We start from the raw sequence: 13,792 nt of genomic DNA on the forward strand, positions 1-13,792 counted from the left end.
TATGGTGGATGGAAACGGAAGAGAGAGAAATCAAACGTGCAAATTACATTACTTTGAAGAAATGAATCGGTTCCACAGGAATGATATTCTAGTCATGTTTATCATGCATTGTGCAATAACATACATACTTCAGCAGCTTGCTGTTTGGAAAGACTGTCTGCCTTGGTTATGCAAAAGAGAGCTCATTTAGAAACAGCATATTGCTTTCCATATGCATTCATGAATGTTCCTTATGAAAGCAGCACACAATAATATGTATTATTATTGCCACAGAGGAAAGATGGAAAGATTAAGGACCTTAAATGTCAGTATGGGTTTAATGAATAATAGTTACTTTCTATGGAATTTACTTTTACTACAAAACATCTAAAAACACCTAGTACAAATAGTTTTTTTTGCATGGAAGGACACAAATATCATACTCCAAGAAACAGCTCAGCAAGGAACTGTATTTTGTAATTAGGAAATCAGCTGTTTTATTATTGAAATATGATGGAAATTATGAACACCTAGAGCCATGTGAGTGAAAGTGGACTGGCCAAAATACATTAAAAAGTAATACCATTTAAAATACTTCAATACCAACTATAACAATAGAATAATAATGTTATAAAATGAGGACAACCTTATGCCCCAGACAATTAGTACATTTTCATGATTTTAAGAAAAGTTCTTCCCCATTTTGGTCTGTATATGGTATATACAAAACCAAACCTAATATTGCTGAAATTGAAAACAAAGCAGGTAACATGTAATAAATTACTTACACAATTTAACTGGAACCAACAGAACAGATATGCAGAACTCACACAGGGCTGAAAGTAGTTTTGACCCTGAAAGCCACAGACCTTAAAATTTAACTAATTTGACCACACATAGGACAAGTACCTTTCTACAGAACACGCTCATACAAATGAAAGCAAATCCCAGTAACACAGCCATTCCAAAATTACATATTTACATACATTACAATACAATATATGACTGAATAAATAATTCACAACAGATACATAATTCAAGGAGTTCAAAATCCAGAAGAAAACAACATCTGATGACAAAACACCCAGCTCTACTGAAGTTTAATATATCAAAAAATACCTTCATTTCACAAACAGTATTATAGTAAAATAACACATCATTTTAGCTAAACTATTAAAAGATTTAGATGCAAAATATAAAAAAAAATTAATGCATTACTTTTACAGTTTTGCAATCCCTAATAATTTTATAACATAGACAAAATGAAATTATCTTATTAGGAGATACAATTGGCCTTATTTTGCTGGTTTTAGTTATCTCCACTGTAGATTTTAAAAACAAACCTTGAAATGAATATGACCAACAAATAAATAAAATGTGTCTACTAATATTGGCTCCCAGTTAACAGGCCAATGCCCAATGCAGACATATATGCAATTTCAGGTTTGGTTTTCCACTCATTTTAGTTATTTTAATGAAGTTCCTAAAAGAGGTTAATTTGACCAGGTAATCAGGTTTTGCCACATTATTACATAAAGTCTGGAATTTGAAGCCTGCTTTAAAGAATACCCTCACAGAAGTAAAAATTCCATTTTCAAGGTTATGATGCATTGTAGTCTTTTTGGTGGTTACCACTATACCAAAGGACATATCCATCTTTACCCTGGTAACCACTAATACCGGCTCCAACATTATATTCATTATCATGAATCATGTTAAAGTACTTTGTTACCTTTAAGTCTTAAAAAAATAAAGTTAATTTCAGTAATTCAAAACTTTCTTCTATAAATCTTTAACGAAATATCTGATAATTATGAGTAAATTTGTCTTCTATTATGAGTCATGACCACTAGCAGAATTTTGTAATGTCTTCCACATCTGTGAGAATACTAATACAAATTTCATGGCAGTGGAGAATGTGGTTGAGATACAAGTATATTTCAGAAGATAAGCAAATTAAATGTTGATTAAAGAGTTGGCAGTAAATAATATAGTTCAGCATTAAGTAACACACTTCATTAAAATTGAATATGAGATTAAAATATCACATTTTTCCTGTAACAACAATTAAAACTACACGTGGCAAAACTATCACAAAACTGCAACTCTGAAACTCAAAATTAATTTTAAAAGCAGGTGATAAAAACAAGTTATGCTCATTTTTCTGATATAATAGGCAAAGGAAAAAGAGGAAATTTTTAATCATGGATTAGTTCCTTGAATATAATTTCCTTTATATAATACTTTCACTTTAAATATTACACACATTAATTTACATTATTTTCACTTGTTTCTATGACCTTAATCTAAAACTGTGTGTATATTACAGACAATTTAACACTAAGAGGTGTCTAAAATTGAATAATATTTTCCAGTTGCTTGCTTTTTAGAATACAGTTTTGCTCCACATGAGTTTGTATTCATAATAAAATCATAAATTATGCATACTCATATGAAGTTTTATTCTGTACATCCTACATACCATGTCTCCTGTAAGATGTAGGCACAATGATGAATGTTAAGATGATGACTAATAATGATGTGGAAAGAGTGGAGGAAGACCTTCTTAAGATATTATCTTGACTTTAACGGGAGCAGCTAAGGGCAAAACAAAAGTACAAAATATAGTTCATATGCTGGCTGAATCGGATTCCTATGACGGATCAGAAGCTGGGGAGCTGCGAGTTGAATCCAGTGCTTTAAGGCAGTCTGGATATGAAAATACAGCCGCTGTCCGAGAAATAACTTGTGTTACACAGTCTTACTATGACTAATCCACAGATGTTTCTTGAAAACTTGAGAGTTAATCAGCTGGTTAAGAGAGTGTGCTTTTATGAAACCTGCAGGTTCATCACCATGTTCAAAAATATTGATTTTAGCTTCACATCAATCCCAAGGTATTCCAAGTGCCCCCCCCCCCCCCCCCCCCAAGTTTTCCAAACAAATTCCTCTACACATTTATATGTTTCACTGCCGCAAACATAAGAAATTACTGTTTTTAAGTTATAACTCGCTTCCCATACATGTCATAACCAGAAACATAACTCTTAATCTTAGTCTTTCACAGTCAGTGTGAAGGTAGTTAGTTGCTTTTGGGCTTATACTGTGCCCTTTCAGACACTGATACAGTACATGCCCATCCAGAGGCTAATCCTGAAGATGACATCCATAATATCCACCAAGACATCAGATGCAATAATATTAGTCAGGCAATTATAAAAACCTAAAAACCAATATGTATTAAATACCAACTGTGAAAGTGTAACTAATTAAATGATGCACAGATGTCCTTAAGAAACTAACAGTTGCCCAGCTAGTCAAGAAATTACCCAAAGATCTGTTATTTTTGTGAAAACCTAAGATTTACAATTACGTAAATCTATGATGGAAGGAGATCCATAGACTTACCAGGAAACTTGACTAATAACAACAGAAGTAGATCTGCCTTCTTAGCTCACCGGCTTGCACAGACAGTAACATCTTGCCCACTTTCACCAAGATCACTCACCACATCAAGAGGCAAACTGCAGGAAACACAAGTATCATGAAAACCACTAGGACCTTGATCACACATCAGAGCTTCAGTTACAGCAGATGACTCATATGAACTGAACAAAATCATGGTCAAACAAGTCATCAATGCCTTAATCAAACCAAGAAATTCTATGACCAATGCAGAAAGACACACACATTGCCAGTGCACTAAAGAATCCACTTTTTGCCTGACCAGCAGAACCAAAAATCAGCAAAAAAAATAAAGTTCTTGATTAAGAGGTCGTGACACCACTTGGTCTTGCGGATGGTTACTAATGTTTCAGAAGGAATGTAACGCCTCCATCTTCAGGGTCCTGAAATGTTGGTAACCACCTAGAAGACCACATGGTGTCACAAACTATAAGACAAAATAAACATTGTTAACACAGTGAGAATCTCAATATAATAATTAAGCAGCTTCAACAGAATTTAATATCTTAGAGAAATAAAATGCTGGCTGACAAGAGAGAAGCCATCATTATCCTTGATGAAGACAGCATTCTGCCAAAGTTAACACTGTTTTAGAAAATTCTACATTGCACAAATTGGCCAAGACAAGAATAAAAGAGATTCAAAACATGTGATGGGCAACACACAGGCAAACAAATGGTGTGCTATTTCTCAACATTCCACACAGAACAAAATACTGACTTTTGGGAAATAGGACCTACGATCAACATTCACTATTAGAATCCTCATAGCAACCAGAAAGTCAGCAAAATAATAAAACAATCCATGGAACATCATTAAAGAGATGGTTGCAGACATGGCAATACATGAGAATTATTAACTAGCATCTGGGTCAGGACACTAAGCAATAACAGACCATACTACCTCCCCCCCTTTCCAAACTGATAAATAGACAATTCTCAATACTAATTCTGAAAATGACTACTGTAATGTCTGCTGACATGTGGGATACAATTCAACAAGCACTGCAGTTAAAATATAAATGTTAATCATCACAGAATACAAATTTTAGTCACCTAACATCTTCACAGTGTGGTTCTTTGTGACAAGGAAAGCAGAGAAACAAATAAAGTTAAAGTCACATATTCAGGTACGTACCAGACGACTCACTTGGCACAGGCACAAAGTAACAAAAACAGAAGCCAAATTAGAGAAATAAATTACAAGACATCAGTAAAAACAATATGCACACAACTAATTAAAATTAAACTGTTTTCAGAACATCACATTACAAAAGTCTCAAATGTTAATTCTGTTCTGCAATAAAAGGTATACTTCTATAAAAAAAACTGATGCCCCAATATAATGTGATCTGCAAACACAGAATTTAGTATATTACAAACCTGCATTGGTTCCCAAAACTTGGGTATTTGTCTAGCAATTTAGAAAGATCTGTGATAAAGTGGTTTCATCTATAATACAGACCGCATGAATCATGTAATACTAGAACTCTGAATATAAAGTACATATTTTTCCAGATTTTAGTCTCAAATGTTCATTTTGTCAGTCCTATTAAAACTCATATACTGAAGCGTTTACCCAATTTGATGTATAAATTACTCTTTTCAAACTGTTATTATCAGAAATGAGAATGATGCATCAAACAAAATCACGTAACTACAGGATAATAAGCACTGGGCTCTAACCTATACATCTCATGATTATACATCATCATTTTACATTATAATTGCCTGTAGAGAGGACAAAATGCAAATGACTCCTGGATGGCATGGACATTATAAAAAACTTGCAAACATGCTGCACATATGTACTGCTTCTTTCGGTTATATTCAATACTTATAATATTTATAACAATACTTTCAGCCATAAAATGTTCATGAACACAGAAACTGGAGGAAAAGCAGGGAGGGAGAAAAACTTTCAATTAATTTATGTAATGTTGTTGGTGATTTGACCATCTCTCTGTATAAATAGTATAAGGACAATTCTTTGCATCTCCATTTTACCTTACATCTTCACTGCAACTTGACTGTCATACAGTCACCTGAACATTCTGTACCATGTTACTCCATTCAACCTTTGATGGTACCATGTAAAATGCAGGTGAAATTTTTGAACCACAAGGACACTGACAACCTGAAAAATAAATTTTATTGTAATTTATGTCAGAAGGCAAGAAACATACATCTAAAAAAATAAAAAACAGTGAATCTGTGGCTATATAAAATTAAATGTGGCATTAAATAAAGTATGTTATCAGATTTATTACTTTACATTTGAATGTAAGAAATCCATATTATAAGTAATTTAATGTGAATTTAAAGTAAAAAAAGTAAATTTAATACTGTATTTCTGAGATAAGGCAATTTTTTCCTTCCAAATTTTAAAATTTCTGAAATCAGGATGTCTTATATTTGATGGCATCTAAGAATTGGTGTCAAAAAATTATACTGATGACTAAAGCACAAATAAAATCTTCATGTCCGTAACACTAGTCATGGGACAGTAAATACAAAGATAACAACAAAGAAGATTCCAAAATTATTAACACAAAGAAGTTTTGCATTTGAATCCTGATAATTTAAATTGTAATACAATTTTTTTACCTGAAAACCTATTACTAAATAAAGGATACATCTTACAATTATTGGTGTATTAAAATAAAGGAAATATGATAATAATTTGATAGACTTTACCGTCACTTGAACCATAAATGTTTTATGCTACCATGTTGCATTTATATATATATATATATATATATATATATAATTAATATTTCTATTAAATTCATACCACTGTACTTATGTTCATATAAAACTATTGGGTTGATAAACGCTGTAAGTGCAGTGCACTGGATGGCTTAATTTATATCATATAATTTTAAGCTATTAAAACGTATGTCTTTCCACTGGGATATGAGAGGTCAAAAAGCAGTTTTCTAAAATTTGTAACTGTACAGATACCACATTACCCATAATCCAGCTGAAGGAACCCAACTTTGACTTGCATTTTGGGCAGTGGATTTTCCCTTGTAGTGATTGTGTAATGGACGGCATCCAAGCAAGAGGCTCCACAAAGTATGTTTCAGAACATAATGTCATTGTATCTTTGCCTTGAGTTGACCACTTTTTATCTGTCCATACAGGCTTTTCTTTTGGTATGTGAGGTAACAAATTTGATGCAGATGCCACAATGCGCCTGAAAGCACACTTCAGTTTGTACAGAAATTCTTAACACTAGTCTAATGCAATGAACTCTGACACAGTACAAGTAATACTCTTCTCTCTGTGCCTTCAAGAAAAAGAATTCAGTATGAAGATGTAAAAGATTATAAATTTTGATTTGAATCACCACTGAATGGCACCGTATCTGTCAAAAATTCAATATGACCATAAAACACAATTTGAAGTATGTGATAAAAAGTGAAATATACACTTCTGTTCTGCAATATAAAAAAAGGTCATTACAAATAACAGAACACTTTCATAAGAAATGTTCAAAAAATGCTACACTGAAACTATCAAGTTATCATACTGATGACAAATAAATTCATACATATTAATGGTCCACTTCATGACGCACATAAAACACGGAAATATTACCTGCATTTCCGACAGCGATATACAAGAGGGTCTGGTTTTACTGTGATTAGTGATGGATCAGACTTCACTACATCCATACAACTTTGCGGTAGGATTCTAGCTAAAAATGAAAAACAAAGTGTCTCCTGATAATGCTAAAACACGGAATGTTATTTAAAACAAACGTATTAAACTGAGTCTTACAGAAATACCTTGCTTTACTTGATCAGCTGCAATCTGCAACCTATACATTCGAAACTGAATATTGGTTTTATCCATCCGCCATTTCATTGTCTCATAGAGACATAACTGGGACACAAATCCTGGGTTTGGGCCAACATACCTACGTTTAGATTTCACACTGGAACAGAATGAAGCACATAATAATCACTTTATAATATGGAGAATACAACATTAACCAGAATAAAACCAAAGACACTCACTGAAGTGGGAATAAGAACATGAAGGTGTACTACAATTTGGAAAACACATATTTTGCAAAGGCAAACTTTGTGATTGTTAACACCTCAATGTTCACTTACTGATATAAATTTAAACTGCAATATAGAGAACCACTTCAGTAAGAAATCTGTCATTATGATGCCCTTTACATCTCAGAAAACAGTGAACACGGCTTCCACTTCATGGTTCTACTTGAAATATTTTGAAATTTGGTGATGAGGATTTTGTGACTTATTGGGATTTATTTTCAGACTGAAAATGGTGCACCAATCACTTGACAGACACACAACACAATTTTTCCAAGAGAACTGTCACTCTCAGCTTCACAGTAAATCTTATTTGTATTCAGACGTACTTGCTTAATGCTGTCAATTCATGTAAGCCCATACAGCACACACTTCATTCAGTCCCAACTCCTTACAGAGCACATTACGTACTGAATCATTCATTTGCAATGCCACAGCAAGGTTATCAACAGATATTTGGTAATTTTCCCAAACTAAACATTCTGCTTCCACAGTACTGGCACTTGGTACATTTAGCCTGGCTGCAGGGCATCATTCAACTCCTGTACACCATATACCGTGTGTTTATTGACATAGTCACAGGCAACTGTCACTTGCTGGCTCCTGGCAGGAACTGCATTAGTCACCACCCGGCACTAACAGCAACTGCTGCTAAAATTATTCACAAAACAGTGCAGTTATGTCTAACAACATGTTACATACTAGTTATTGTTTTGTGTGTGTGGATATGGTTTAATATACTGTTGAACAGCATGATTTTTTAGAATCCTATGTGAAATGTGGTTCTGCTAGTAAGTATCACATAAAATTTCATCATACATTTCCTGGGATTACAGTTCCAAGCAAAATAGGCAACCATAAATTTATGAAGAAAGTCAGGTGTATTGGGTTACTTCTGGACATGCTGTATGCTTACCAAAGAAAAATGAGACAAAACAGTTGCTAGGCTAGAATACACATCACATAAATCTCTGAAATGCTTTCCAAAACAGACTGGCATCTCAAAATTGTCAACAGCCAAACTGACAAAGCAGTGGATTTCAACATTTTTAAGGTAAACAGAGTGTGTGCAAACACAGGAACATCATTCTCAGATAATTTACTTTATTGTCATTATCGTGCAATACTTGACTCACATTGGGAAAGTCTTATACCACTTGGTAGTGAGCTACAAAGTTCCAGCCACGAGCCAGCAAGTGACACCTGCGTGTAACTATGTTAGTAAACACAGTGTATATAGTGTCAATGTTAGCACAGCAACAAACAAACCAATCACCTGAATATGAAAGTACAGTCAACTCCCATTACATTCGGTACATTAAATAAATCTCAAATTGTAGACAATATATATAAAAATCATGTTGTAATGTTAATTTCAATTTGTACTCTCCTAAATCCTAACTGAAAGGACTTATAATGGTAAACAATATCTTGGAAGCAACAGAGTAACCTACCGTTCCACAGCATCCTCAAATGACAATTCATATTTCTTCATAATATATGCTATAATAACTGCTGCACTTCGAGACACACCATAGTAACTGAAATTAAAAGTGTTAGAAATGTTCTCAATAGTCATCTGTTCAGAAAAATGAAATCAACAACAAAAACTGCTAATTTTCTAATTAATCATTAATATATAACTACACTATGTCATCATGTATGTCTGTTGGAGTTTGACATATTTGTACATCTGTGCTAAATGACAAGATGTTTATGAGTTAATTTTTGTAACCAACATGTTTTCTTAAATTAAGAATACTAAACAAACTAAACAACTAGATATGTGTGTCTACAGTAAAACAGGGAAATTACAGTAACATTGTATCTGTTAACTTTTTATAACATAATATGATTGGAACCACCAGAATATTTAACATAATCAATATATTTTAATCAATTCAATTACTTTATGTGCTTGGCAACAGCTAAAAAACCAATTATAGGCAAGTACCAGAATGAAAAACACAGAAAAATACAATTAAAACATAAAGGAGTTATAAAGGAGAAGAATTATTTGATTTAAAATTGTGAATAAAACCAGCAAACAAAATACAATATTTGTTAATGATGTCAACACTCCTATGGACTGCACTGGCAGCAGAAACACATCTGGCTGAGGGACTGGCCTTGAATTATGATACACAGTAAAAATATAGTAGTCTCTGATAGATATAGCGGGTATGTACACACTAAGAGTATCAAAATAGATGAATATTTGTCTTTAAAAACATTTATAAGAAAAAGGGCATCAAGAAATTTAACCAAACTAAAACATCTTCATATTTAGAGTCACATATGCCATTAAAAAATCTTGTGTAACATAAAACTGCATGATACCTTAACAGAAACACAAAATGTGGAATCCATAATTAGAAACCACTGACACACATAGTACATTCTACTGCGCACAAAAATAAGACCCACTACTCACTCCCCTTTAAAGAAATATTTCATGTTATTACATACACCAAGATTTTAAGAATAAATAATTTTTAAATAAACTGTGTGTGATATACAAGTAACAGTTACAGACTGACTAAGGTTGGGATAAGTGCTGCTTTCAATTCAAAATGACTAAGTTTTGTGCCATTTTCAGTCTGTACAATTAGAAGCTGTAGTGCAAAACAATGTTGGCTACCATTTGCAAATGAAAGATAAGTGAGATGAGGCTTACCAATGTACTAAAACTACTCCTTGCTCCTGTCCTGCCTTAATAAACTCATAAGTGTCTTCAAAATGTGTAAGCAGGTCTTCTCTTGGAGAATCAGTTACTGTAAACAATTGACACTAGTTTACTTCATTTGTTTCTTCAAAACATACATGACTGAAGCCAAATAAAGCTAAAATCCAGCACTATCAAGGTATACAATGATAGAACACTAACATAATCCAAGATCTACAATAATTAGAAAGATAAAAAGAAAAACAGAATCTAGGTACAGTATAATAATACAGTATGTGCCAACATGTAAAGTTCACAGTTCACAGCAGAACAATACAACAAATTACAACAAAAAATAATATTAAATATATTGCTCTAAAGAAACAAGAACCATTCAAAGTTGTGAACCAATTTATGAAGAAAGAGGAAGAATATGGTTAAGTTTCTTGTTCAAGGCATCATCATAAAAATATTAAAATTAGCAACACATCTGCTTGAAAACACAGCCTTCACTTCAGAGATTATAAGTCAAATCTAGGGGGTTTCAAGTGTGTAATGATTCATTAGAAAGAATGTACAATTAGGAAGACAGACATGTCAGCTCCAAACACAGGATAGGAAATTGGCAGTAATATACCTATAGAAAACAAAAACTGGTTGCAAGCTTTCCTACAATTACATTACTGCAACGTATTCTACACATGGATGGGAAAGTAAAACACGTATACTCTGTGCAACAAGGGGCCTGGAGGATTCGTTACAATCATGAATTATACCAACTTTATAAAGAACCCAGGCTATTTGTACACATTAAGCTGAGGCTCTGATGGGCAGGTCACGTCCAAAGAATACTGGAGGCCCGGATATTGAAGAGGGCCCTTATTAGACAACCACGCAGTAAAACACCTGTGGGGAAGCCAAGGGTGCGATGGGAGGCATCAGGGAACAGGGTTATGGCTCATATCAAGTCCAGCAACAGATGCTGTGTTAGTAGCTGAAGCTCAAAAAAATTCCTTTGCCAGATTTAGGGAGCTTAAGGCTGCTACAAACTTTCCTGGACAGAAATGTATGATTATTCTGAGAATAAAAGAAGTCTGTCTCAAAGAACAACAAGCTACAGTGAAGGATATGCTTAATGAATATACTGCCTAGCATTTCCTGAGAGCAGTGCGGATTGCCAGTGGGACAGAGTAATTTCCTCTGATAAATCTACATTTGGCTCAGCAAATGATGGGCCAGTTATAGTTTACAGAGCATGAAGTAAATGTTATGACTCTCAATGTGTGTTGACCTCAATAACCAGTGGTTGTGAGTCTGTTCATTTAGACTATGCAGTGGCACCACCCATTCTGCTTTAAAAATTCATAAAACAAAAACTAGAAAACATCCTTTTAATGAACTGGTAAAACAATGTGACAAAAACAGAAGTTTTGGTATGTTTAATATGAAATAGAATACAGGTGCACAATGCTACAGACAATATTTAAATATTTATGCTACAAAACAATTAAATATGTCATTTTTAATTTCCAGTATCACACACTACGTCCTACCTTGTAAAAACTTTACTTTCACCCCTGGCAGCATTGTTATCTTCCTTGGCAAAGGACAGGAATCTACTGTAAGAATATGGTTTATATGATGCAGCTGCAGTTCTTCAACATTTGTTGCTGCGGTTAAGTTGCCTGTGATAGAAAAACACAACAAATCTAGATGCAGGTGTGCCTTCTCAGGGGCAGGGGATTTTTCTTCTAGCCTCTGATATTTGCAGCAGGTCTCCAAGGTGAGAAATCTCTAGTCAACAGATGATACTTATACCACATCACTAATTATATGCATCCTTTGTTTATAATGAGTGAAATTTTATAATAGTATGAATTGTACTTGTATGTATTACTATGTATTACTAGATGTAACATATTGTAAAATAACTGAACAAACCTTGTCAGAGTTCAAATCTGTTGGGAATACAGTACATTTCAATACAATTAAAATATGTTTTAACTTTAGTTAATAATACAACACTTTTTTTGGTAATGCTAACTATGCCAAAACATTGTGTAAAAGAAAAGTATTTTAAAACTGCTTTTATGGTTGATATCACTGTATCAAATATGCTCAGCCACCAGAAACAATTTTAAAAAAGTTCTAATCTATTGTTCAGTAGAAATCTGAAATATAAGCAACTGTTTACCACATTATAAAGATATATTAACCTTTCTCACAAAGACTTTCTGGGTTATACTTTCAAAGGCACATCCCATCTTCTGTATTCAAAACTGGGACATTTATGCTAGGGCTGACCCAATTTGTTTTACGTTACAACTATATTTAAGAAAATACAAGTTCTAATAAGACTTATTTGTAAATGTTTCGCTGGCCAACTGATATTCTGCTGAATGGTGTTTGAGGATCACATATTTCTAGAGCATTTGAATATCAATATACATACCAAGCCACACACCGGGCTCTATGCAGTCTAGATTTGTTGGTCCAGCATCAAAATCTTCGCGTTCAAGAACTTCAGACTCTTTCTGCCTGGAGTTTATTTTCTTCGAAGCACCCCTCGAACTCATCTATCAGGACTACCTTGAACGTTCTACACGTCAAAGACAAGTCGTGTCACGATAAATTCACGTATACCCTGTTTGAAAAAAGAACACTGCATTCACATTAAAATCTTTTAATATGAGTATTAATTTAATCGGCTGTTGAAATGATCTGTCTATAATTATGTTTTGTTTAAATCTGAGCCGATCGATTCCATGTCAAAATTTCGCACGTGAAATCACGTTCCACATTTGATGTGTACAATATTGGTAGTACTGTCGTCGTAAGTAACGTGTTGCCAAACGGAGAACGAAAAATTGAACTGTGTTCTGCGACTGACGTTATGTTTGATCTTTTCCTCAATTTTAATTCATCATTACTGTAGTGAATGTTTATCGAAGTAAGATAAAATCAATTATGAAACTTATTTTTAGTGTTAAGACAAGAAAAAGTAACAATCAGTTTTTCAACCCTTTCCCTGAAGTTTGTGGCAGAAGCTCAAGTATTAAGGTTCTTATGTACAGTGGTCGTTAAATTTCCGGTTTAAATGCAAACTGAAACGTTTCGACAATTATTCGTAGAAGTTTCTAACATGATATTTTATAATAATAGATTTTACTGTTTTCAAATTGTTTCACTCGTAAGTTTGAAGATGATCATGAATACATCACATCAACGACGAACGAACACACCTTGTGTATATCACCGTGGCACTGATATCCTCTCGAATTTCGTAAATTATCCCTTTTTTAGTAGACATTTCAGTGGTACAGTCAAATCCCGTAATATCGCCCTCAAAATTCCGCCGTAACGAAATCCCAAAAATTTAAAAAAATATCTCTGGCATCACGATCAGGCCTACCTGACCAACACAATGAACCAGTGGTTGCGCATGCAGCTTGTTGGCAGTATACTGGACGCAGAATATCTCCGAACCTGAGCTGGAAGGGGCACAAAGGGAGTAAAACGACAAGTACGCGATAGCTTGGCTGGCTTGCAACCAACGTGTGTATTTGTAATGGTCAACGCAGCTTGGAGATGCCTTGCTACATCATCACAGTCAC

The 13,792-nt window shown here is 33.8% G+C and overlaps 1 protein-coding gene across 3 annotated transcripts; it reads right to left on the reverse strand.

Annotated features, from left to right (window-relative positions):
• Positions 1 to 334: 334 nt before the first annotated feature.
• LOC110838376 (dual specificity protein phosphatase MPK-4) lies at positions 335 to 13,627 on the reverse strand. 3 transcript variants are annotated; one of them, XM_087340641.1, is made up of 11 exons: positions 13,421 to 13,627; positions 12,631 to 12,822; positions 11,732 to 11,863; positions 10,191 to 10,287; positions 8,968 to 9,054; positions 7,238 to 7,386; positions 7,047 to 7,146; positions 6,416 to 6,642; positions 5,451 to 5,580; positions 3,388 to 3,503; positions 335 to 2,577 (listed from the first exon to the last, which is right to left on the reverse strand). In XM_087340641.1, exons 2-9 carry the CDS (start codon positions 12,752 to 12,754, stop codon positions 5,477 to 5,479), a joined length of 1,020 nt encoding a protein of 339 aa, XP_087196767.1. In that variant the 5' UTR covers positions 12,755 to 12,822; positions 13,421 to 13,627; the 3' UTR covers positions 335 to 2,577; positions 3,388 to 3,503; positions 5,451 to 5,476. The 3 variants fall into 3 exon arrangements, with proteins under 3 accessions (XP_087196767.1, XP_087196768.1, XP_087196766.1); XM_087340642.1 differs by lacking the exon at positions 13,421 to 13,627 and having other exon boundaries at positions 335 to 833; positions 2,462 to 2,577; positions 12,631 to 13,008; XM_087340640.1 differs by lacking the exon at positions 13,421 to 13,627 and having other exon boundaries at positions 12,631 to 13,008.
• Positions 13,628 to 13,792: the final 165 nt, after the last annotated feature.

This window comes from Zootermopsis nevadensis, unplaced genomic scaffold (genome assembly GCF_977971745.1).
Source record: "Zootermopsis nevadensis isolate Lab colony 2312 unplaced genomic scaffold, Znev_1.0 Znev_ptg000061l, whole genome shotgun sequence".
NCBI classification, from domain to species: domain Eukaryota; kingdom Metazoa; phylum Arthropoda; class Insecta; order Blattodea; family Termopsidae; genus Zootermopsis; species Zootermopsis nevadensis.